At 43.1% G+C, this 27,989-nt stretch overlaps 1 protein-coding gene across 1 annotated transcript in view; it reads right to left on the reverse strand.

The window, feature by feature from the left end:
• The window catches only part of LOC127568523 (uncharacterized), a 251,819-nt gene that overhangs the window by 208,759 nt on the left and 15,071 nt on the right, over positions 1 to 27,989 (reverse strand). Inside the window, exon 4 of the mRNA XM_052012382.1 lies at positions 6,726 to 6,850. Coding sequence (XP_051868342.1) covers positions 6,726 to 6,850 — 125 coding nt within the window. The remainder of the gene's footprint in view (positions 1 to 6,725; positions 6,851 to 27,989) is intronic.

A 27,989-nucleotide genomic window follows, 5' to 3' on the forward strand; every position in this document is an offset into this window, starting at 1 on the left:
GATTTACTGTTTAAAATAAATTATCTGTCAGCTATTTCAGATGTAATATTGTACATAGCTTGAACTATTCAAGCGTGTATTATGTACATGTCTGGTAAGTACACGTGAACAGATCACCTTTTGTTGAATAGGCACTCATGGAGGATGGCGATATGTGTGTTTTTGTCCTCTACTATAGGGACAGGTAGCAGACACATGGTGTTATTCAAGGTCAGATCAATTTCCATGTTTGAATATCTGATATTAATATGTTGATACTCACAGAAAGAGTCATAAATACTGCCAGAGAGCTGTCATCATTGTAAGTATCCCAGCCATAACTCATTGCTGAGAATATTACTCAGAACACCAAAGCACAGGAGTTGAGGAGGTTGTTCAGCCCCTTGAGCCTGTTTCACCATTAGATCATTAACCCTCTGTAAACACACTTGTTCTGAAACTCTTAAATACTTTGTCTCACTCTAAACTGTCATTCCTAATTTTGAAAATTTTAGTTAGCATGGCCCGAAAAGGTTTCCTGCTCTCCAAAACTTGTTGCATGAAGCAGCTTCCCAATTTTAAAGCTGATTGGTTACGGACTCAGTGAAAGTCCCTTTAAGATAGAGAGTGTGTGTGTATGTGTGTGTGGGGCGTGCTTACGTCAATAGAAGATAAAGGACGTAATGATGTTGTTGAAGAAGGAAGAAGAAGAAGAAAGAGAGAGAGAGAAGGGAGAGAGACACGAGCCTGCTTGTTTTCTCTATCGATGGATGAGAAACAATAACTGTGTTTGCCACTGAAATCCATGTATGGAAGTTGGAAGTAATCCGGTGGAGTTCACTTTGTTGCTGACCTGTAGAAGGAAACAGGTATTTGTGTGTGGACGACCACGGTTCGGATGCTTTTCGGGGTGAGGAAGTCACTACCGAGTAAACACTGAAGTGTCGTTTGGGGTCCATCGTGGAACATTTGGATTTCGTATGTACTCTCTCTATGTTTTTCTACATCTACATCTTACCTTCAGACAACGGTGGTTGTTGAAGAAGCCCTTGCTCATGTTTCACCTTATGGCTTGCCGAACTGAACTTTAAGAACCATTCCGGAACTGGGAGTTTTGGACTTTGTCACACACACACACAAAGAGTTTAGTTTTGGGGTTAACGTTCGAGGTTTAACATTCTTGAATTCTAACATACTAACATTTTTTTTAACTTTTATTTTACGTATTATCATAAGTAGTGATTAATAAAATAGTTTTTAACACTGAATCATGCTCAGTGTGTTTCTTTTGTTGCTGGTTCGTGACAACTGTCATTCCTAATTTTGAAAATTTTAGTTAGCATGGCCCGAAAAGGTTTCCTGCTCTCCAAAACTTGTTGCATGAAGCAGCTTCCCAATTTTAAAGCTGATTGGCCTTTGATGTGGAGTGGTGGCAAAGATGCATCAATGCAGAAGGTAGACAAGTCCATGAGGTTGAAGGCAATAGCAGAATATCTTTAAGCATTTGGATGAGGGAGATGGACACCATTTGCCTGGTCCCATTTTCATCTACTAAGTTGTAGCCAGAATTGGCTGCAATGGTATCTCTTCCCATGGTTCTTCCCAGTGATGCATCCATGGCTGCCTCTTTATCCCATCTACAAACTTCCCCTCAGTAACATCATCCAAAAATACATGCTGTAAATTTCTACATGATAACCTCTAGCATTACCCCATCACATGCAGATGGTTGCCTGATGGTTGGCATGGATGTGTTGGGCTGAATGGCCTACTTCCTCAATGATCCAGATTCAACTTGTACTATGTGGGTTATTCAGATTTGTTTTATGAAAAATAGAGGGCCCAATGTTTTTTTGCCTCTCTCGAAGGCACCAACTCATGGTATAGTTCCTGAATATAAAGCATTGGTTCTAATGAAGAGTCCTAGACCTGAAACATTAACCGTTTCTCTCCACAGATGCTGCCCGACTTACTGAGTGTTTCTAGCATTTTCTGTTGTTATTTCCAGCATCTGCAGACTTTTAGATTTTCAGTGATGTTGGTACATTGCAATGTAAACAAGAACTCTCCAAGATACTGGATGCCATTATGAAAATGACACATTTCTATGTTTATAAAGTGCCCATCTCTGCACTCTGGAAGCTGCTGTGGTTAGAATGACTGATTTTAGACCAGTATGTCCAGTAGGGGTTTGTGATCCACCACTGAAATGAAAGATCTTAACAATAGAAAATGGTGAAACTTCATTTGAAAAATAATGCCTCGATCCTTTCTTTCAGCCTTTGCAAAATTCTATTCTTCTACCTACTTGACTTTTTAGTAAATATGGCACCAGCCCAGCTTTATGACGGACAGGCATGGCATCATGTTCAGTGCAGATTTGTGCCTTGTCTCCAGTAAAATCAACATAAGATTTGTTTATATTTGTGGAATAACATCTCCAAGTTTGATTTTGGTACAAGTACATGAACAGTAAACATACTTCTCCAGTTGAGTTCCCTGAACCCTTGCTTGTCTAATAATGTTGACCATTCTGTGTCGGTAGGTAGCTGGGTAGTACTATTATATGTATTAACTGTTGACTGTAATGGTACACTGACTCCTGTGAATCCCTGGTGAAGGAGGAGCCTTTGTGATGGTGTTGAAAACATTGATTATATGTTAGGTGCGTACACAGGAGCCCTGCATAAACACCAGGAGAAGACCACTTCACAAACTACCCATCCACCCAACTCATCAAACACTTCCTGCCCCATTAGTGGAAAAGACTGTAGTTCCTACATTGGCTTCAACTGTCACCTCAGAACCCTTAAAGTCTGAGTGGAAGCAAGTCATCCTTGACCCTGAGGGAGACACAAGAAATTCTGCAGATGCTGGAATCTGGACCAACACACACAAGATGCTGGAGGAACTCAGCAGATCAGGCAGCATCCATAGAGGGAAATAAACAGTTGACGTTTTGAGTCAAGTACAGTTGAAGGGTCTCAACCCGAACTGTTGACTGTTTATTTCCCTCCATAGATGCTGCCTGACCTTCTTAGTTCCTCCAGCATTTTGTGTATCTTGACCCTGAAGAACTGTCTTGGTAGTATTTGACTTGGGACTGTTAGTACAGAATTTGTCTTGAGACTAGCTGTGCCCTTAGCTACAAAGTTAGACGGCTGAAGTTTTGTGTCTGTACCCACAATAGAACAATGTGCTGCTGTGGAAGTTCTGCATTTCTACCAAATGATTGTTGTTGTGCACTGTGACTTTAACTTCACATTGCTCCTATCACTTGCACTTGTGCTGTAGATGTTGTACAAATCAGCTCTTCCCTGTCTGGTTCCTTTGCAAAGCCATGCACATTTCCTCTCCATATTTTCCTGTTGGAAAAACTTACTGTACTCTTCCTGAATGTTGTAGGCTTGGGTTTACATGCTATTACTATGTGCCCTTTCTTCTGGCAACTTCTCATTGAAAGTAAAATGAATTTTAAATTTACTTAAAGTAATCACCATAAAGGAAGTGGCATGTGATGAATGACTGGTATTACATCAATAGCAATTATTTGTGCCATATACTCATGTTAGGGAGTGGAGCTTTCTCCACTGCTGACATTTTCTCTGCTGCTGCTGACTTTTATCTTAAGTCATATATGTGCCTGGTGCGGAGCAAAGTTCCTCGGCATTTTTCAGTGTCTCTTCCATTGAATTTTTGCAAGCCAGGTCAAACATATGCTTAACAACTCAGACTGTATCAGCTCGTCATTTAAGCCACACATAAATCTGCCCCACAGCATGCAGTTTAAGAGTTCCAAGAGTTGCAAAGCCTTGATAAACACTTCCGAGCAACAACATATTCACTGATTGTTTCTCCTGTTCTTTGATTCCTCATGCCGGACTTGTAATTCTCAGCCATTTCAAATGTTGGTGGGTTCAGGTATTACTTAAAGTTCTGTGCAACTTCAATGAATAATTGGCCACTGTAAATTGTGTAGGTGAGTGGTAGAATCTGAGAAGTTGATGAGAATGTGGGGAGAATAAAAGAATGAGATTAACGGTGGGTTAGTGAAAATGGGTGGTTGATGGTTGTCATGGACTCGGTGGGCTGAAGGGCCTATTCCTATGCTGTGTCCCTCTGTGACTCCATGCCTCTATGAATGAAGCTTCTTTGACTCTCTGTGGCGCTAGCAGATTAGCAAACGTGTGATAGATCTCCGAGCCAATCTCCACTACTAAATTACCCTTCTTGTCTTCTCTATCAGCAGTATTCTTTGCCTTTGTATTTTCCACACTGGCTCCAACTTTGAGAATATTGTTTGCCATATATATCACTCCCACCCTCTCCACATATGCCATGAGGACTGATCTTTTTGATTGTTTATTCCTCAGCTATCTGTTATCCTGTCTGCAATTCAGCTGCCATTCTCATCCTGTTTCCCTTCAAACACGGACGCTGCAGCACTGAAGACTTCTTTGCACATTGTCTGAATTTCCTGTGCAGAATTCTCCAGTTATCAGCATCATCCTGTCTCCCACAGGTCTACTCGTAGTGGAGCTCAGAGCCTTGCCTGCTCCACATTGTTTTATTTCAAATATCCTCATTGCAAGTTGTAGTGTATTGAGAGATGGAGCTGATAGCACAATAATCAAACTAATGGAATTGTTTTAAGTAACTCGAGGAGACTTAATGCTCTTCAGAATATGTGCCCAACTCCTTTATTATCGACAACTATTGGTTGCTCACAAACATGTCCAAACAAGTTATTATCCCAGACACACACAAGACATTTACATATTCACGCAGATGAGGTCGGCTCCTTTAAATAACATTAAATCAGACCCCAGCGCTATGGTAGATACCTTCTTCAGGATCAGATTTTGATGTGAGAGGAGTAGAATGGTTGGTTGAAAAATCAAAAAAAAACTGCAGATGCTGGAAATCTGAAATAAAAACAGAAAATGCTAGAAACACTTAGCAGGTCAGGCAGCATCTGTGGAAAGGGAAATGGAGTTGATTAAGGTTCTTTGACCTGCAACATTTAACCATTGCACTTTCCACAGATTCTGCTTGAGTGTTTCCTGCATTCGCTGTTTTAGAATTAGATTTAGAGGGATATGGGCCAAATGTGGGCAATAGGTACTAGCTTCAATGGGCAACTTGGTCGGCAAGGACAGGTTGGGCCTGTTTCCATGCTGTATGACTATATGACTATGACTTCAATTAAACATTAAACTTGGCACCAGACAAACAGGAGAATTGGAGCAGCATTGAAAGTTTCTGGCTCGATTATAAAGCATCATACATACAAAACAAAGATTAAGTGAGAGGTGACAGTGAAACTTGGTAAAGATTGATTAATGTGAGCATTTCCATTGTCTTTCCTTGATACAATCTCTGTAGTAATAATGACACAATGCCAAGGAGTTGGAGGTGGGGTAAGTAGGAAAGATCATCATCCTGACATGCAAGTGTATTGCCGAAGCTTCATCATTACTGGGTCTACGGGCAGAAGATACAAAAGCCTGAAAGCACGTACCACCAGGCTCAAGGACAGCTTCTATCCCACTGTTATAAGACTATTGAATGGACTTCTTGTATGTTAAACTGGACTGTTGACCTCACAATCTACCTTGTTATAACCTTGCACTTTACTGTCTCCCTGCACTGCACTTTCTCTGTAGCTGTAACACTTTATTCTGCATTCTGTATTGTTTTACCTTGTACTACCTCAATGCACTGTTGTAATGAATTGATCTGTACGAACGGCATGCAAGACAAGTTTTTCACTGTATCTCGGTATAAGTGACTATAATAAACCAATGCCAATAGCACGGTGGAAGTTCACAAGAGTGGCTCACCACCACCATCTCCACATATTATGGGATGCTGTCCTTCTTCTAACGTGGCCTAGAATATCATAGTGTGGAGGTTATCCTTGGACTGTCTACAACACTACCCAGTCTACCTGAGGTGGTGGTGAAGGCAGGTACTGCCACCACATTTAAAAAGGCATAGAAGGCTATAGACAAAATCCTGGTAAATGGGATTAGTATAGATGAGTTCCTGATGGTCAGCATGCACACGCTGGGCTGAAGGGCCTAGTTTCATGTTCTATGACTCAAGTTAAATCCGAGAACGAATAAAGATTTGTAATGTGAAACAGCACCTCTATTGTGCTCAAACATTACTTGTGCTTATATAGTAACGTTGATGTACGTCTCAAGTGCTCCACTTGAAAAATCAAACTGTGGCAGAGGCAAATGAGCAGATGTTAAGACCAGCTCAGCAAGCTGGGTCAGAGAGCAGATAGAAAACACCTCCAAGGAGAAGAGGCAGCGAGGAATAGTGATTGAGGGGGGGTGAAACCCCAAAACTTAGAGACTGGCGGCTGAAGGCCCAATCGGCAATGAGTATGGTCAAGTGTCCAGAATTCAGAGTAGCCCAGAAATAAAAAAAACTTGCTGAACAAAATACTTGAATTAAAATCAGCAAAAATGATTGCTTGGGGTTGGGAAGTGAGATTTGCAACATACAAAATTCATTGCATTTCAAAAAACCAGACTGGTGGGACGCTCCTGTAACGTCACCAATGAATGCTGCAAAGTACTAACTTTCCAGAGGAAGAGGGGCTTTTTAGTTTCAAACAGTAGTCTTCAGGAGAATGGGTATTTTCTCACAGCTGGAATCTTCAATGCAACTCAGGGCTTTGTTTCGGCAAACTAATCGATAGCTTGTTGTGGGCTATGATGAGGTTTTATTACCTTTTGTATCCAGGTCAGCAAACACTTGTGATGAGCAACTAAACTCTTGCAATCGCAATACTGCAGCAAGGCATCTCGGTCTGTCACCTCCAGTTCTCGACAGATGAAGCACTCGAGGTGGTCGTCTGAAATTTTAAAAATAAATTAAAGTGAAGGCTATAATGAAACAGCTTCACGGATTAGTCGGAATCAAACTAGCCAAATAATTAGGTATTTATATCTTCAAAACAATAGAGATGCTTAAATAGAAATATGTCTGAGATATGTTAACCAAGGACACATGTATCATGTGCTTGTTGCATGTGTATTGCATGATAATCAGATGTATAACCACATTTATGTCACACAGGTATATTGCATGTCTAATTGGATGCTCATCACGTGCATAACCTCATTAATTGAAAACAGGCTGGCTCACCCTGGAAGCTAGTTATATGCAACAGTAACTTTCATTTCACTGTCATAATGTACCTGAAGTTTAAAAAAAGGTGCAGCAATCTGCACTCTGTTCAACAACTCAGTGACTGTGGGCAGGCCAATTCTCTTGGAGTGGCCGAGTGGCAGAGACGACAGATTTCTATCCTAGCTGCTCACTCATGGAAGAGATATCCCCATCTATCGCTCGGTGGCACAGACACATTCTGAACCAGCAACCGCTTTCAACTAGAGGGGGAGAAAAAATCAGCTCATGTTCTGAACTGGGGAGGGATTTCTCTGGATTTGAAGTGACCCACTATAACAAGCTGGGAAATGTGAGCATGTGGACCAAACCGAGCTGTACCACTCCCCTTCTCACCGGACGTATAAAAATTGTAACAGAGCCGTTTGACGGCTTTGACAGGAGGCAGCTGTCACTCCATCCTGGACTCCGTGCAGACCCTGATCTTGCCGGGGTCCCCAGCATTACTTTAGGTTACCTCCTCCCTGGTCATGTGCCAACCAGATTTGGAACGGCATCAGACAACCCGATTGGGAAAAGGTAAGTAAAGGAATTTCAGGTACTTAGCTTTTACATACTTTATTTTAAATTAAACAATTCTCAAAGTTAAAAAAATTAACTAAGAAATTAAAACATGTGATCAAAAATAAGCAACCGCAAATGTTGGAAATCTGAAATAAAATAAAACAAAATGTTGGAAATACTCAGCAGGTCAGGCAGTATCTGTGGAAAGAGGAATGTTAATGTTTCAGGTTAATGACTTTTCATCAGAACTGCTGTGCTGGAAGATTGTCGACACCTGCTGGAAACTTGCAGAAGGTCAGACAGCATCGTTAGAGACATAGACACAAGAGAATGCAGATGCTGGTGTCTGGAGCAAAAGAAAGCAAACTGCCAGAGGAACTCCAGCAGGTCAGGCAGCATCTGCGGAGGCAGAGGGACGGTTGAGGTTTTGGGTTGAGACCCTGCATCAGGACTGAGAGTGCAAGCAGGCACGGTAGTGTAGCGGTTAGGATAACACTTTACAGCGCCAGCGACCCAGATTCAAATTTAGCCACTGTTTATAAGGAGCTTGTACGTTCTCCTTGTGTCTGCGCAGGTGTCCTCCGGGTTCTCCGGTTTCCTCCCACATTCCAAAGGCGTACAGGTTAGGAAGTTCTGGGCAAGCTATGTTGGCCCAGGAAGCGTGGCGACACTTGTGCGCTGCCCCCAGAACATTATGCAAAAAGATGTATTTCACTTTGTGTTTCGATGTACATGTGACTAATAAAGATATCTTATCTTATCAGCCAGTATAAAGAGGTGAGAGGGAGACAAGGGCTGGTAGGTGATAGGTGGAACCAGATGAGATGGAGGATGATGGGCAGATGGAAACAGATGAGGGAGGGGAGTAGAAGATTTGGCCGGGGAGAAGCAGCCCAGGTAGATAGATATGTGGGCAATGAGCAGGTGGAGATGAGAAAGGTAAACAAAGGGAGAGAGAATCCAGGTGGGAAAGGAACACAGGGGATGTGGGTTAATTCAATGTTCATACCATTGAGATGTAGGAGACAGCATTGGCACCTGTCACTCGCCACACCCTGGACTTGTAGCAGTCCACGTATATCTGGGGTGTACTTCCAAGGGAGCAGCTAAACGCTGGTGGTTTTCCCCAGATGTGCCAGCCTCAATCTGCTCAGTTGAGTCCAATTTCTCAAAACTCTTGTCCTGCCACACTCAATCACTTCTACCATATACTATAAACCTCCATAATCTCAGCCATGGCTCCCTGAGTAGAACCCTCACACAGGAAGGGGTCAAGTCCCACACAGACGATTGAGCAGGACAGCATGGAAAGAGGCCCTTCGGCCCAACTGCTCCATGCCAACCAGGATTCCCATCTAAGCTAGTTTCATTTGCCCTCATTTAGCCCATATCCCTCTAAACCTTTCCTATCCATGTACCTGTCCAAGTGCCTGTTAAATGTTATTAATGTACCTGCCTCAACCACTTCCTCTGGCAGCTCATTCCATATACTGACCACCCTCTGGGTGAAGGTAAAATAAGATAAGATCTCTTTATTAGTCACATGTACATCGAAACACACAGTGAAATGTATCTTTTGCATAGAGTGTTCTGGGGGCAGCCCGCAAGTGTCACCACGCTTCTGGCGCCAACATAGCATGCCCACAACTTCCTAACCCATACGTCTTTAGAATGTGGGAGGAAACCGGAGCACCCGGAGGAAACCCACGCAGACACGGGGAGAATGTACAAACTCCTTACAGAAAGCGGCGGGAATTGAACCTGGGTGGCTGGCGCTGTAATAAGCATTACGCTAACCGCTACACTACCATGCACCCCTACCTCCCCCTCCCCGTACCCCCCCCCCTCCCCCCGGGTTCATAATATGTTGCTCCCTTCTCACCTAAAAGCTATGCCCTCTAGTTCTTGATTCCCCAACCCTAGGAAAAAGATTGTGCACACTGACCCTTTCTATGACCTTTTATACACCTTTATAAGATCACACCCTCGGTGTCCTCCACTCCAATGTAAACAGTCCCAACCTGCTCGACATCTCTCCTTAACTCAGTCCCCGACACAAAGCTGGGTTAGTGCTGAATAAGGGAGTTGTGCAATGCCAAAAGTCAGACAGTGAGAGAACGGGCACATTTCAGGTACATGTAAAAGAATCCAAGGGTCCATTCCAAAGGCAATCTGAGGAATTATCCCCAATAATCCCGGCCACTATTTACCCTTCACTCAACACATCCAGAAAAGAGCAATTATCTAGTCAGCATCATCGTGTTATTTTTGGGAGCTTGCTGTGTGAAATTTGGCCGCTGCAGTTCCTACAAAGGTAAATTCAAGGCTTTCTTTTCTTCCCATGCCTTCTGCTCACTGATCTGTCCGAGTTAGCAGATTTCATCCCGCAGATGTGTGGTACAGAGTCCCTGTGCTGGGCTGATAACTCCAACCACTTGACTACCCTGCCCATAGAGTTTTACAACAATGGAAACAGGCCCTTCGGCCCAACCGGTCCATGCCGACCAAGGTGCCATCCTGAGCTAGTCCCATTTGCCTGCATTTGGCCCAAATCCCTCCAAACCTTTCCTGTTCATGTATCTGTCCAAATATCTTTTAAGCGTTGTAATTGTTCCCAACTCTACCACTTCCTCTGGTAGCTTGTTCCATATACTCATCACCCTCTGTGTGATACATTTGCCCTGCAGGTCCCCTTTAAAACTTTCCCCACTCACCTTATATCTCTGCCCTCTAGTTTTAGACTCCTCTACCCTGGGAAAAAGACTGTGACCTTCCACTTTATTTCTGCCTCTTATGATTTTATAAACCGCTCCAAGTTCACTTCTCAGCCCCTTTGCTCCAAGGATAACAGTCCCAGCCTGTCCAGTCCCTCTTCATAACTCAAAACCTCCAGTCCTGGCAACATCCTCTGGAATCTTTCCTGCACTTTCTGTAGTTTAATCACAGATCCATGACTTCTCAACAGTCAGGATCAGGCTAGACTGTGAATGACCCAAGCAGCTACATTCACTACACGGAGTCATAGAGTCGACTGGCATGGAAACAGCCCCTTCAGCCCATCGAGTCCATGCTGACAATCAAGTGCCCCTTCACACCAGTCCTACACTAATTCTGTTTTATTCTCCTTACATTCCTATCAACTCCTACTGGATTCCAGCACTCACCTACACACTAGGGGAAATTTACAGTGGTCAGTTGACATACATAGAAAAAAGGACAGTACCGCACAGGGACAGGTTCTTCGATGAACGGCATCTGTGCCGAACACGATGCCGAAGTAAACAATCTCTTCTGCCTGCACATGATCCATACCTTTCCATTTCCTGCAGATTCCTGTGTCTATCTAAAAACCTCTTAAATACCACGATCGTATGTGCTTCCACTACTACCCCTGGCAGCCTGTTCCAGGCACCTATCACTCTTAATGTAAAAATATTACCCCACACATCTCCTTAAACATTCCCCCCTCAGCTTAAAATACATGTCTTCTAGTATTTGATATTGCTGCCCTGGGAAAAAGATTCTGCCTCTCTACCCTATCTATGCCTCTCGTAACTTGATAAATTTCTATCAGGACTCCCCTCAGTCTTTGATGTTCCAGTACTATAACTTTAATCCAGGCAGCATCCTGGTAAACCTCTCCTGCACTCTTACCAAAGCCTCTACATCCTTCCCATAACAGGGGTGACCGGAACTGCACGCTGAAACACATATCGACCTGCGCACCTTTAGGATGTGGGAGGAAACTGGAGTGCCTTGAGGAAACCTATGCAGTCACGGGGAGAACGTGCGGACTCCACATCGACAGTGGTCAGGATCGAACCAGAGTCATTGGAGCTACAAGGCAGCAGCTCTACTGCGTCATGCTGAGTCACGAGGCCAGTGGTGTTGGAAAATAGAGTGACACAAGGATACCTCAGAATGCCTCAGCTGCTACGCAACTGGTAAGTTGCTGATGTTAGATCAAGTATTGCGACATTGGAAAGAAAGAGCTTCAGTTCGTCTGACAGTGAAACATCAGTTCCTGTTTCCCAGCAAGAAAAAACCCATCATTGCTCAAAGCCATTTCCCATTTATTAAGCAACATGACTGTTGCAGAATATGATTAATCTGCCAGGATTGTACACTTTACAGGAATCTGCATTTATAAAAACAAAATATCACAGCAGTCAAGTAGGATAACATTCAGAATGTGATTGAGTATAATTAAGGGCTGCAAACCCAACCAACCAGACAAAATATTTTCACATAACGGAGAATTTTAATTTTGAAAGAAAACCAACAGGAACAAATAAAATGGACATAGCCAAAAAATATGGATGTGGCACCGGTCTCTTGTTGAGCCCGTGGCAGGTGCTTTACTATGGAATACTATGCACCATAAATAAGCCTTGAATTCTTTGTTATATATTTTCGGTTCAGTTTGGAGGTGTTTTACTGGTTTTAAATCAGCTTTCAGCAAAATTGGTTCTATTGTATATGAGGGATACGTCAAGTTTCAGTCTCTATAAAGAGCAACTAAATTGTAATTGGTAAATATTAACTGGAGAACAAGCAAATTCATGTTAACATTGAAACATACCACAGTCTACCAGATCACCATTCCCAGAGCTCACTAACAAGCACATCTCCCAAATGAGACTGGTCAGTGCATTTTGTGAACAATTTGTGGCATTCTTAAAACAACATGAAAGTATACATTTGCTGATACGGTATATAACGAGTCAGAGTTTTATTGGTTAAAAAAAAACATAGAAGACAATTTTTCCAAAGTAGTCCTTTAAGTCATAGTCATAGAGCACTACAGCACATAAACAGGCCCTTCGGCCTATCTAGTCCATGCTGGCCTGGTTTTCTGCCTACCTCCACCTGGTCCACAGCCATCCATATGTCTCTCATTTATGTACCTATTCAAACTTCTCTTCAATGTTATAATTGAACCCACATCCATCACTTCCACTGGCAGCTCATTCCACACTCACACCACCCTCTGAGTGAAGTAGTTCCCCCTCAGGTTCCCTTAAATATTTCACCTTTCACCCTAAACCTATGACCTCTAGCTCTAGTCTCACCCAACCTGAGGGGAAAAAGCCTGCATGCATTCACCTTATCTATACCCCTAATAATTTTGTATACCTCCATAAGATCTCCCCTCATTCTCCTGCTTTCCAGGGAATAAAGTCCTAACCTATTCAACCTTTCCCTATAACTCAGGTCCTCAAGTCCCGGCAACATCCATATACATTTCCTCTGCAATCTTTCAAGCTTATTGATATCTTTCGTATAGGTAGGTGACCAGAACTGCACACAATACTCCAAATTTGGCCTCACCAATGTCTTATACAACTTCAACATAACATCCCAACTCCTGTACTCAATGCCCTGATTTATGAAGGTCAATGTGCCAAAAGCTCTCTTTACGATCCTATCTACCTGTGATGCCACTTTCAAGGAATTATGGATCTGTATTCCCAGGTCCCTTTGTTCAACCGCACACCTCAGAGCCCTACCATTCACCGTGTAAGTCTTACCCTAGTTTGTCCTCCCAAAGTGCATCACCTTGCACTTGCCTTGATTAATAAAAGAGGACCAACTATCCCTGTTGGTTATAGGATCTCAGTTCTGTTCCTAGCTCCCATTTAAATCCCATTTTTCTGACTGGCAAGATTTAATGAATGCTATGCTAAAGTCTTGCCTGATCTAGTAACTGTATAATAGTTACTGAATAAAGGTGGAAGATGGGATATGGTAAAAACTACAAAATAACAAATGATTTACATAAAGTTTGGGACATGAAACTTTTAGTTAACCTTGACAGTCACAGAGTCATACAGCATGGAAACAGACCCTTTGGCCCAACTCGTCCATGCCGACTGTGTTGCCCAGCGAGCTAGTCCCATCTGTCTGCATTTAGTCCATAGCCCTCTAAAATCTCTCCTATCCATGGACTTCTCTCAATGACTTTTAAATGTTGCTAATGTGCCCGCCTCAACCACTAGTCCTGGCAGCTCATTCCAAATACACACCACCCTTTGCGTGAAGCTGCTGCCTATGATGTCCCTTTTAAATCTCTCATCTCTGATCCTAAACCTATGCCTTATTGTTTTTAGCACCCCCTCCCTGGGAAATAGACTATGTGCTTTCACCCTGTCTATGCTTATATACCTGTCAGGTCACCCTTCAACCTTCTATGTTCCAGGGTATAAAGTCCTAGTCTACGCAATCCCTCTTTGTAACTCAGACCCCCCAGTCCAGACAACACATGCATTGAAGACGGAAGATGGTCAAGAATAAAAGTATTGCATTTGGGTCACATTCATTGACAAAGAGCAAGTGAAACAAAGCTTAAATTGAGAAAGAAGCATTAGGATTTCTCTTCAGACTCAAAAAAACTTCCATTAGATCCTAGTGGCAGACTTGTAACTTGGTCACAGACCATAAATCTTTATTAGGAACTTCTCGTTACTACCATCAGAGAGGAGGTACAGGAGCCTGAAGACCCACACTGTTTCAGGAACAGCTTCTTCCCCTCCGCCATCAGATTTCTGAATGGTCCATGAACCCATGAACACTACCTCGTTATTCCTCTTTTGCCCTGTTTATTTTTGTAACTTATAGTAATTTTTATGTCTTGTACTATACTGCTGCTGCAAAATAACACATTTCACGACATATGTCAGTGATAATAAACCCGATTCTGAAACTGATTCTGATTAGGAATTATTGGGCCTCAGTCAACAATACTAATAAAAAATGATGCCAAGGTAACCCATTCCCTTATCTCAATATGATCACACACTTCAAAAGAGAACGTGCTTGCAGATGCAGTTGAGACAGAATGGAAATTCTGACGCAGGCCATGGAGAGAAATGGTATGACCGCACTCTAGGGCTCACATGTTAACACCATTGTGCAAATCTGACAATTGCAAATGGATGCAGGAGAGATGGTTGGAGTGTGCAGTACAAAGAGATAGCTCATGGAAGTAAAAGATAAATTTAGAGGTGTGCACATACGTCACTTAATTCCTGCAAGGTGTGTACGAGTCAATAGCAAAGAGTTAAGTGATTATGGGAGTGTTCCAGATGTTGATCCAGTGGAGATTACAGAAGAAAAAATACAAGCTTCAACTGTAGTGAGTCGAGGAATGGATATAATGCCAAAAGCGCAAGTGCCTTCAAGAAGATTGAAGAGGAGAATGGTCTGTGAATAGTATGAATTATTCCTGTTTCAAAAAGGGAAAAGCAGTGTTGTGTACGTATACATGCACAATGCAGATTGAGTGTCGAATGACTCAGTTTCATATGCTTGAGCAGTTCTCTTTATCTCTTTCGGTTCAATATTGCCTCCATTATTCACAGTCATAGGTAAGAAAGCTGCACATACACTACATCAGCGAGAATTCCTTGCTCTTCCTTAGAATGGTGTCATGGAATCATTAACATAAGACTAGGTCATGAATTACCATCTCATCCGAAGGACAATGCCTCCAACAGAGCAAACGCTCCCTCAGCAATGCAGTGAAGGGCAGATTTCTGCAGTCAGATCCCTGCAGCAAGACGTGAACTCAGAACCTTCAGATTCAGAGCTCAGAGTGCCAGTCACAAAACTACATCCGAAACCATGACGTGCTTTATCAATTAGCCATGCCACTGCTCACATTTGAACGCAGAACATAGAACAGTACACTACAGGAAAAGGCCCTTCGGCCCTCGATGTTGTGCCAAACTAATTAAGCTAATGACACCTAATCCCTTCTACTTGCACGTGGTCCATATCCCTCCATATTCATTTGCTTCAAACTGTACGAAAATATGTAGCTGAAACCACTTAATTGGTGCAAAAATGTAATGAAATATGAAGCAAATGTTTCGAGATTGATACAGGATTTGCCATGTTATCCCTACAGCACTGAGATTGATTTGCACTGACCCTGCAGACTGCTGTTATAAAGGCACATATTAAATTTCAATGATTTTCACTTATATGGAAAAGAAAACACTTACAAAGTCTCAGTATTTCTGTTTTGTTCTTGAGGTATTTATGAGTGAAATTTAAGGGCCACATTGTCAAGAGTGTTGCAACTGTGCCAGAACTCTAACTTGACAAACAATCAGCTTCAGACGGGCTGAATGCAGCATTTTCTTCGCTGTAGTTGCCTGTCGGTGCCGATGTATAGCTCCCTGGTAGTGCCAGTGGTGGGGAATGTGCACTAACACCAAGCAGGGGCCACAGACATGTCAGGAAAGATGTTGAGCAGGATACATTCATGGATGCATCATAATAGCCAAAATAGCCTTCAGGCTTTTGTGATTGAGTTCAGCACATTAGGGGCCAATTTCACCCATCCCCAATGTTGAATATCTGGTTAAATTCCAGAGAAATGGAACTGGATATGGCTTCCTGCTTCTACTATTACCCCTTGTCAAAAATTGTAATGGGTGTTGTCCAACAATGTTATAGAGCAACATTATGAGAAAGGGCATACTTAACAACATCATGGTGCAAGGATAAGTAAAAGTAACTCAACAGTGCACTGGGAAGATAATCCAAAGTCACTTTGAGTTAGGTGAACTAAAGTATATTTATTTACATTCCTTTTGCTGAGAGTCAGTCACATGTAGGCCCGATCAAGATGGTACACTTCATTCCATAATGGACATTGGAGAACCAGGTGCACATGCTTATTTATTACAACACACAAAGAGGCCATTCATCCCTTTGGGTCAATGCCAGCTCTCCAAAGAGTAATCCCATCAACCCATTCATCCTCTTTTTATTTCACCTTATCATAGAACATAGAACAGTATAGCACAGTACAGGCCTTTTGGCCCACGATGTTGTGCAACCTATATAAACCTACTCCATGATCAATCTAACCCTTCCCTCCGACACAGCCCATAACCCTCCATTTTCTTTACATCCATGTGTCAACATTATCCCCGGTATTCATTCTCTCTCACGTGCCCATTAACTCCCTTTCAATCCTTTCACAGTTAACCTACACCAGTGGGTAACAAACAATCTGCTGGAGGAACTCAGCAGGTCGAGCAGCATCTGTGAGAGGAAAGGAATTGTCGATGTCGAATTGTCGAAACTCTGCATAAGGCTTTCCTCTTTGGAGAAGAAAAGGATGAGAGGTGACTTGATAGAGGTCTACAAGGTAAGAGGCATAGATATAGTGGACAGTCAGAGACTATTCCCCAGGGCAAAAATGGCTCACATGAGGGGACATAATCTTAAGGTGATTGGAGGAAGGTATAAGGGGGATGTAAGAGGTATTTTTTTTCCACACAGAGAGTGGTGGGGGCGTGGAACGCACTGCTGGCTGAGGTTGTGGGGGCAGATACATTAGGGACATTTAAGAGACTCTTAGACACGTGAATGATAGAGAAATGGAGGGCAATGTGGGAGGGAAAGGTTAGATAGATATTAGAACAGGATAAACTGTCGGCACAACATGGGAGGGCTGAAGGGCCTGTACTGTGCTGTAATGTTCCATGTTCTATGTTCTACTCTATGACTCTAAAGAGAGTTCAGCCATGGTTGAACTGAATGGTGATATCAGCTTCAAGGGCCGAATGGCCTACTCCTTTGCTTCTATGTTCTGCCTGAGTGCAGGGCCTGGAGCTTCTCCTGCATCAGCTGCCCAGAGAGACCCGTGACCTGCAGGCAAACCAATTAAGCACCTCAACAACTGCAAGAGTTTTGGGCGTAGGCAACTTACGTGCTAAACTGCGACATCCCTTCCAATTCCCATACGGCATCTGAGCCAATCCCCAGCCAAGCCGGTGGCCATGCCTCCCCTCAGCTCCCAATTGTGATGATCCTCCAGTGAGCCCCTTCCGCGGATGACAGTGGGGGATTCAGAAGTGTTGGAGAAGGTTGGGAGCTGGGGTGGGGGTGCGTTTATAAAATTGAAGCCAGTATTTCAGATGCAGAAGCCAGAAGGAAGGTTATCCTTCAGTGATTAATTGTGATTCTTTGCATTTCTTTTGCATTAGACACATGATCCTCATGCTCTATGTTCTATCTATTCCTTTCCTCCCATCAACGCTGCTCGAACTGCCGAGTTCCTCCAGCAGATTGTTTGCTGCTCCAGATTTCAGCATCTGCAACCTCTTATGTCTACACGAGGGGGTAATTTGCAGCAGCCAGTTAATCCACCAGCACGCCTGGTAGGTTAATTGGGAGGAAAATGGAGCAGCCGGGGGATATCCATGTGATCATGCAGACTCTGCACAGGCAGCAGCACTAACTGATATTGGGCTTTCATCCTACACTTACTGTACTAAATAACTTTAAATTCTACATCAGTGGTGGGATTCAAACTCATGCCCCAACATCATTAATTTAGGACTTTGGACACTGGCCAGTAATTTAACCATCACAGAAGCATTGCATTTGGGTTTTCCATTTTTTTGTCAACAAGGTGTACTTCTCTTGCACTACAACTTCACACTAAGTCAAGCTGACTAACCTACCAATTGAGACCTGGATCACATTTACATTCTTGTGAACTTTTAACATAAAATGAATATAGTTCAGAATACATGCCATTTGTTACTCGACATTGTAAACTGATAGCAATAACACAATGATTTCTTTCTGCCTGTGGTATGATATCAGTCTCAATTTAACATTATACTCTGGAGAATGAGCCAAAACCATCAGGGTGCCACAATGCACAATAAACAAGACATGAGCCATTGGGAGCTGCCCAATGTATCATCAACACATGACTTGTTGGAAAGGAACTCATGTTAGAATGCATGCATGTCTCACTGTGACACAAACAACTGGAGCTGAATGATCCAATGAGAGGTTTAGACAGAGGAGGTTGCGAGAAACTGTTCCCCTTTGCTGGAGTGCCAGTAACCAAAGGATTGAGATTTAAGATCATTTCCAAAGAGTCAGAAGAGAATTGATTTTTCTACAGGGGTTGCTGTGATTGGGAATGCACTTTCCTGAACAAGTGGTTGAAGCAGGCTCAATAATACAGTGAGCTGAATAAAAACAGAGAAATCCACAGGACTGTGGGGAAAAAGGATAGGGGAGAGGGATTAATTATACAGCTACGTCAATGGATAGTCACAAGTATGATAGTCTAAATGGTCTCCTTGTCTGCCATATGATCCTCTAGATCTGTGTCTTTCCTTTCAGAAGGTGAATCGATTGAGTGAAAGACTGGTCTTCAATATGTGGTTTTAAAAGAAATGTATATTGATCCACCCGCTTATTTTGTAATTAATTTTGCACGCATTCAAGATAATGTGATTAAAATCCACTGAAATCTTTTCTGTTGGAAGCTGATTCTTGTGAGAGATACCATCCTTCTGATTCCTTTTGGAAGTTGCCATCATTCAGACATGATCTCAGATACTGGGGTCCCAGGACCCTATGGGCAGTGTTGTTGTACTGGTAACAATGTGCAGAGTGAGACTCTACTACCCTAGACCTAAACTAGAGATACCATTGGAAATGTAAGCTTGGGGAGTGGACACTCCATAGCCTGGCAGTTCCTTTCCTACTTTCTAAATGGTGCTAAAATAGTAACAATCTTTTTAAAATCCCCATTAAGATTGTAATCTTCTAATGGAAGGTTCTCAGAGCAGTGCTATTGACGTTCCTTGGGTAATACCATACTTTATCAGTTTCAGAGCGCGCTGTTGTAATGATCTACTGCAAGGTCGTGGAGCTACCAGTACACAGAAAGGTCATTGACCTGAGAAGTTAACTCTGTCTCTCTTTCCATGGAGGCTGCCTGACCTGCCAAGTATTTCCAGCACCTTCTAGTTTTATGGGAGGTCCAGGTGTTGAACTGTTGAAGGGGGAACACTGGAGAAAGCATACAACACTCCAACAACCCACCTACCCGAAGCATCAAACTCCACCTATCCCAACTGTGGCTTCCACATTGGGACCATTAGTTACTTCAACACCCACAGAGCCAGTGTGGCAGCAAGTCATCCTCAACCCCAAAGCATTGCCCAAGAAGGATTCACGTTAATCCTCCATGGAACTTGCAATGTTAGAAAGAACTTAAGATAATGTTTCTTTATTAGTCACATGTACATCGAAATACACAGTGAAATGCATCTTTTTGCATTGTGTGTTCTGGGGGCAACCACAAAGTGTCACCACGTTTCCGGCGCCAACATAGCATGCCCACAACTTCCTAACCTGTATGTCTTTGGAATGTGGGAGGAAACCGGAGCACTCGAAGGAAACCCTCACAGACACAGGGAGAACGTACAAATTCCTTACAGACAGCAGCCAGAATTGAACCCGGGTCACTAGCACTGTAATAGCATTACGCTAACCGCTACACTACCGTGCCTGCCATAGTTAAACTTGCAATAGTTAAAGGACCTCATAGTAACTTTGAAATTTCCCAAAGCTGCTCCTGTACATATTATGTAGGAGAAAGCAGGAGGTAATTTTCCCTTGAGCAGTGATGGCCTGAGTCACCAGTTACTCTCTATCTTTGGGTCTTATTATCTGAGGATAACTGTTGGCCTGAGTCTGTGAAAATCCACCTTCAAATCGTGCCAGGGTATTTTCAAAGTGAAGACATACTTGTTTTCTCTTAGAGGGTACTTGAGAGTATAACAGCAGAATTAGGTTGAAGGTAAGCATGGTTAACAAAATATACTGTCAGTTAAAATTTTAAAAAAACAAAGAAATTATTGTAAATGTTTCACATAATCTTCAATCAGCTTTTTCCTTCTTCCTAAAGCCAGATTAGAGATAGATTCTGCAAGATCACACTACAATGAAATTACATCTATTGACTGGCTCCAGTACCTTATTTCCACCACAATAATAAAAAATTTAAATATATCAATTACTGTGAAATGTTGAATTTATCTAACATCATTCCTGTTTGAAATTGTTGTTGTTTCTGGCATTCAAGCTCTCTATAAAACTACCTAAGATCCTCACAACTTTCTTAGTTAAGCAAAGCAGCCAAATAAAACAGCTGCAGATCAGCCATAATCTAATGAAGTGCACCTACATGGCCGTGGTCAGCTCCTGTTTTTGTGAACCATCGTTTTTCTAACATCTCATTCACCAAGTTTACATGTTCCTCTAGTACCTTCTGGCACAGGTCAGTCTCTAAACCTCAACTGCTCAATTGATGAAGTGAGTATGTAACTGAACTAAACAGACCAGTCTTCTGATTAGACAAGTTACAGCCTTCTACACTCAACATTGAGTTCAACAGTTTCAGATAATCAGCACTGCAGCATTTTTATCCCAGATTTCCATACAATCATGATGCATTTTCACCACCTCTGAGTTTTTACTACTTTACATGATCTCATAAGAACATAAGAAATAGGAGCAGGACTGGACCATCTGGTCCGTTGAGCTTTCTCCGCCGTTCAATAAGATCATGGCTGATCTGGCCGTGGACTCAGATTCACTGACCTGCCTTTTCCCCATGACTCTGAATTCCCCTGCTGTTCCTTCAGTTTGCGCTTGGAATTCTCCTGGCAGTGGAGGAGGCCGAGGACTGTCATATCAGTGATAGTGCGGGAGGGGGAGTTGAAGTGACTGGCAACGGGGAGATGCAGATCGCGGTTATAGACAGAGCGCAGGTGTTCTGCAAAACGGTCACCTAGTCTGCATTTGGTCTCACCGATGTAGAGGAGGCCCGCCAAGCGCAAGCTGGAGGAACAGCACCTCATTTTCCATCTCGGAACTTTGCAGCCCAATGGCATGAACATTGAATTCTCCCACTTTAAGTGATCCCCACCCCCTTCCCAACAACCCCCACCCCCAACCACGTTTCTTTTCTTCTCTTTCTTAGCCTCCCTCTCTCTTTCCTGCATTTTATTTCCCTTTCTCTCCTTACCTTTGACCCATCCCCCAGTGGATCTGCTCTCCCCTCCTCCCCCGCACCTGCCCATCACTATCTCTTACCTGCATCTACCCATCACCACCTTGTGCACACTCCACCTCCCCTCTTTTGTCCACCAATCACTGTTCAGCTTTTCTCTCCAATATATTGGACTTCCCCTTTTCCTATCTTCAGTCCTGAAGAAGGGTCCTGACCCGAAACGTTGACCGCCTGCTTTTCTCCACGGATGCTGCCTGGCCTGCTGAGTTCCTCCAGCATCATCATGTTTTTCATCTAGATTCCAGCATCTGCAGTCCTCTGTTTTCTCCTTTCATAATTTTATACGTTTCTATAAGATCCCCTCTTCTGAATTCCAGTGTGTATAGTCCCAGGCGACTCAATCTCTCCTGATAGGCTAACCCCCTCATCTCCAGAATCAACCTGGTGAATCTCCTCTGCACCGCCTCCAAAGCCAGTATATCTTTCATCAAGTAAGAAGACCAGAACTGCACACAGTACTCCAGGTGTGGCTTCACCAGTACCCTGTGCAGTTGCAGCATAACCTCCTTGCTCTTAAATTCAATCCCTCTAGCAATGAAGGCCAACACTCCATTTGCCTTCTCGATAACCTGTTGCACCTGCAACCCAATCTTTTGCGATTCATGCACAAGCACTCCCAAGTCCCTCTGCACAACAGCATGCTGCAATCTTTCACCATTTAAATGATAATCTGATCTTCTATTTTTCCTTCCAAAGTGGATGACCTCACGTTTACCAACATTGTACTCCATCTGCCAGGTTCTTGCTCACTCACTTAACCTATCTATCTCTCTCTGCAGACTCTCCGCATCCTCTGCACAATTTGCTTTTCCACTCAATTTCACTCTTCCAAATCGTTAATGTATATCGTGAACAGTTGCAGGCCCAGCACCGATCCCAAAGGCACCCCGCTCTCCACATTGCCACCCAGAGAAATACCCATTTATCCCAACTATCTGCCTTCTATTGGATAACCAATCCTCTATCCATGCTAATACATTACCCCCAACTCCATGCATCCTTATCTTATGGACAAGTCTTTTATGTGGCACCTTATCGAATGCCTTCTGGCATTCAAAACATCAATGTTTTTGCAGATAAATGTCACTGACAAACCAGCATTTATTGCTTTGAGAAGGAGTGATGTACATTGGGCCAGATTGCTCAACTAAGGACTACTTGACACTTGCTGGTAAATTGCAGCTATAATGAGTGTTTGACAAGCCTGCATACTCCTGGCTGAGTTAGCAGGTTGACCCAGGAGTGACCCATCCTAACCTGCACTGATGAAATCGTTCCCTTCGTATCACAGATGATTGACATGGAAACGCCAAACAGCCATGATACGAGTCGAACAATTTCCCCTTGATTCCTATTAAATGCAAGTAATCTCTCCTCCTTCTATTCCAACATAGATTTCCCTGTTTGTTCTCTCCTCTACTCTTCTCTTCCTCTGCACCATAAACCTGTTTCTTTCTCCTTTCCTGGTTCAGATACCTGAAATGTTAATTCTATAATTCTGTTTTTCTCGCCACAGATGAGACATTTTGTGTTTTTAATTCAGAGCAGAAAGTCAATGTTACCAAGTCCCTTTGAAATGCCTGGTCAAAACCAGTTCATTGGTAAAGGTACAACAGACCTCAATGCTACCAGGTTATCAAGCTGTATATTCTACCCAGTGACCCATGCAGTACAGTACAGAATGGAACTTAATGTATTAATACGTGGTTAAATAGCTCACTCTGAGTTAGCCCACAGTTGGAGTATTGTATGCAGTTCTGGTCAGCACACTATCAGAAGGATATGGTTGCGCTGAAGAGAGTGCAGAGGAGATTCACCAGGATGTTGCCTGGATTGGAGGCCTTTGGTTATGGGGAGAGGTTGGATAGGCTGGGCTTGTTTTCCCTGGAGCAAAGGAGGCCGAGGGATGACTTGATAGAAGCGTATAAGATCATGAGAGACATAGGGTAGACAGTGAAAATCTTTGTCCCATGGTAGAGGTACAAAAAACATGAGTGCATTGTTTTAAGATAAGAGGAAGGAGTTTTAAAGAGGATCTGAGGGGTAAGTTTTGTTAACACAGAGAGCAGTTGATATCTGGAATGCATTGCCAGAGGAGATGATGGAATCACATACAATCACTACACTGAAGAGGCATTTAGACAGGCACTTAAATAAGGAAGGTATAGAAGGATACAGTCCTAATGTGGACAAATGGGATTAGTGTAGATTGGCAAAATTGTCGTCAGGGATGTGATGTGCTGAAGGGACTGTTTCTGCACTGTACAACTCTATGACTCTATGATCCCCTACGTAAAGAGTGGCCAAGGCACAGGAGGATAAACTGGGCTGTGGAAAAGGTATATGCGCTTGCAAGAGAAATGGATGGTGAAGCCCAGCAAAAACTTGCTTCCTCCCACTGTCCACCATCTTGCATCTAGGTTGTGATGGTCAAAACTCATTTGCAGTCACACTATTGCTACCCCTGTCCCTTCCAACAGCCTGATGAGGAAACAGAAATACACCAAGGCAGATATAAAAGCTTTGTGCCTGCAACATACTTCCCAAAGCATTTCAAACAGTCATACGTTGTCGTAAATCCAAAACAGTCTTCAAAGAAAGAAAATCAGTCATCAGCATAGAGCCTGAAGTTTATAAGCAGATACAATTAACCTCTGATTGATCTCACAAGTTCACAAGCAGAGGTAGTTAGCTGGGTTTAGTGAGTAAGGTATTGATTGGTTCTACAGTGCTTATGATATTGGACAATTGGGCTTTAAATCCCAACATGGTGAGATGTTAAATGACTTTAATAAATCTAATTATTTGCAGACCCACTCCAGAAGAGTTTCCTTGACAACTGTTGGATGATCTTCCAGAAATGAAACCGAACTTACACCTGGCTTTAGTCCAACTCTCATACTTCTGCAACAGATAGCTGTGGGGACAAGTCCCACTCCAGTGCAGAGGGGAATAAACCAAGGAAGACACCCTGGTGCAAGTTGAGGGAGTGCTGTACAAGCTGGAGGTGTTGACTTTCTGACGGCATGTTAAACAGAGGACTCCTCTGCCCAAGCAGTAGGGTGGCAATTGGTCCCAAAGCTCTACGTGGACTCACAGCAGTGCAACTGGTAGAGCTGCTGCTTCACAGCTCCAGTGACCCAGGTTCAACCCTGACCTCTGTTTGCGGTCTGTGCAGAGTTTGCACTTTCTCCCTGAGACTGCAGGGGTTTCCTCTGGGTTGTCTAGTTTATTTCCAAAAATGTCCTGGTTGGTACATTAATTGTCTGCTGTAAACTGTCACTAGTGTGAAGGTGAGTGGTACAAACTGGGCGAAGTCGATGGGAACATGGGGAGCATAAAATGGGATTGGTGTAAATGGGTGGTTGATGGTCGGTAAAGACTCGATGGACCGAAGGGCCTACTTCTGTCCTGTATTTCTCTACGACTCTAAGCGAAGAGGGGCAGCAGAATCAACTTTGTGTCCCCGGATTATATTATCCCCAATAAAGGTGTAGAGCTGCCACCTCCCAGCACCTGAGCCCCGGTTCAATCCTGACCTCGGGTGCTGTCTGTGTGAAGTTTGTACATTCTCCCTGTGACTGCATGAGTTTCTTCTGGGTGCTCCGGTTTCCTCCCATGTGCCAAAGATTTATGGGTTACCAATGTGTTTAGGTATTGGTATTAGTTTATTATTGTCACATGTACTGAGGTTCAGTGAAAAACTTGTCTTGCGTACCGTTCGTACAGATCAATTCGTTACACAGTGCATTGAGGTAGTACAGGGTAAAACCAATAACAGAATACAGAGTAAAGTGTCACAGCTACAGGTAGACAATAAGGTGCGAGGTCAAACAAGGTAGATTGTGAGGTCAAGAGTCCATCTCATCGTATAAGGGAACCGTTCAATAGTCTTATCACTGTGGGATAGAAGCTGTCCTTGAGCCTGGTGGCATGTGCCTTCAGGCTCCTGTATCTTCTGCCTGATGGGAGAGGGGAGAAGAGAGAATGACCCAGGCTGGTGGGGTCTTTGATTGTGCTGGCTGTTTCACCAAGACAGTGAGAGGTATAGACATGTCAGGGTGAGTGTTAGAATCTGGGGGCTTGATGGGAACGTGTGGGAGAATAGTATAGGATTAGCGTGGGATTAATGTAATTGGGTGCTAGGTGTTTGGCACCCTACGTACCCTACATAAAGTGTACCCTACGTAAAGTGTAGCTAAGCCACTAGAGGATAAACTGGACTTCAGAAGAGGTAAATATGTTGGGGAAAGAAATTGTTTGTGAAGCTCAGCAAAAACTCACTTCCTCCCACTGTCCACATGTACATTGTATATATATTCCTCTCACATGTATACTGTAGTGGTCAAAACTCATTTGCAATCACACTTTTGCTACCCCTGTCCCTTCCAACAACGTGATCAGGAAACAAATACACCAAGGCAGATATTAAAGCTTTGCACCTACAATGTACCTCCCACATTAGACGTCACATTTCGATGTCATACCTTTTTGCAAATCCAAAGCAGTCTTGAAAGAAAGAAAGAAAGTCAACCATCAGCATAGAGCCTGAAATTTATAAGCAGATACAATTAACCTCCGATTGGTCTCATGAGTCCATAAGTAGAGGTAGATAGCTGGGTCCCACCCCATGCTTGGTGTGGGGTGGAATGGCCTGTTTCCATGATGGATCTCTCGATAAGTCTATAACATCACTACAATAGTTGATTGCATCTTTTAACCACTCGTGGGAGCTTGCAGTACACAAGTTGATTGGAAACAGGTTTGGCGTTTCAATTCAATAACCTCCTAACAGTTCTGATGTAAGGTGATTGACCTGAGACTTTAACCCTGTTGTTCTCCACGGAAGCTGCCTGAGGTGCTGAGAATTTCCAGCATTTTCTATTTTATTTCAGGTGTTTTATTTCCAACATTTGCAGCATTTGGCTTTTACTTCCACAATCTCTGCATTGTCAGAGTGACCACACTTTAGACGTAAAATGCTTCAGTAAGTCCTGAGTAGGTACAGAAAGGTCCAGCATGTATAAGAATCAACTCTGTGTCGAATACCAGGATTGTTCATAAGACTGAGTTTTGCTTTCCGAGCGGCAAGCTGGGATTCAATGGATCATGGATTGGAAGTAGGCCTACAGGATAAATAGGGATATCATGTTATGTTTGTCACATGTACTGAGGTACAGAGAAAAACTTTGTTTTGCGTGCCATCTGCACAGACCATTTCATCACATCAGTGCATTGAGGTAGTTCAAGAGTAAACAATAACAGAATGCAGAATAAAGAGTTATAGTTACAGAGAAAGTGCAGTGCAGGCAGACAATAAGGTGCAAAGCCATAAGTGAGGTAGATTGTAAGCTCAAGAGTCCATCTTATTGTACTAGGGGACCGTTCAATAGTCTTATAACAGCTGGAGAGAAGTTGTCCTTGAGCCTGGTGGTATGTGCTTTCAGGCCTTTGTATCTTCTGCTGGACGGTTGGGGGAAGAAGACAAAATGTCCGGGGTGGATGGGATCTTTGATTATGTTTTTGGTTCGTCTGCTTTACTGAGGCAGGGAAAAGTGTGGACAGAGTCCGTGGAAGGGAAGTTGGATTCAAGTTCAAGCTCAAATTCAAGTTCAAGTTTATTGTTGACATAGGCATACGTACCCAGTGTATAAATGCCATGAAAATGAGCTTTTAGCAGCAGCAGCACAGTACTTTACAAGATGAGGAGAAACAAAGCTTCGGTACCAGGCCGCACTCCCTTTGAAAATGGATCCTTGCTGTGGCTATAAGCCGGCAGAATTAATTTGATATTAGTTTAAAATTTTGCTGTCCTCATAAATCCTGCTTTTATAAAGTAAGATTGCAACATTTTACGTCCTTGGGAAAGTCCAAAACCCTCTATGGCCAATGAAGTCACCGTGAGGTGGGAAATATGGCAGCCAATTAACACACTGCAAGATCCCACAGAGGCCAGTGATGCAATGACCAGGCAACCTGTTTTCACCTGCATACTGACACAGAAGGAGGCCAATCAACCCATTTCATCCATGCTGGCTGCCAGGAAAGCAATCCTCTGCAGATGTGGATCAATGGAGAAAAGTTGTGGAGAATTTCCCCTGGCTTTTCTCCAAATAGCAACCGTGAACTTTTATAACCACACACAGAGTCCCAACTAAATGCCTTTTGGATGAAACATTAAATTGAGGTCTTTCCTTGCATTCTCAGCTGGATGTAAAAGATTCCGTGCATTAATTCAGAGAAGAATAGGGGAGCCACCCCCGAATATCTGGTCAATATTTCACTCTCACAATTCGATCAAAACAGATCATCACATTAATCTCTGTGGAAGGGTGCTGTGTGTATAATGCCTGCTACAGTTCCTATATTACAACCAGCCCTACAATTCACAATT

This window comes from Pristis pectinata, chromosome 3, assembly GCF_009764475.1.
Source record: "Pristis pectinata isolate sPriPec2 chromosome 3, sPriPec2.1.pri, whole genome shotgun sequence".
NCBI lineage: Eukaryota > Metazoa > Chordata > Chondrichthyes > Rhinopristiformes > Pristidae > Pristis > Pristis pectinata.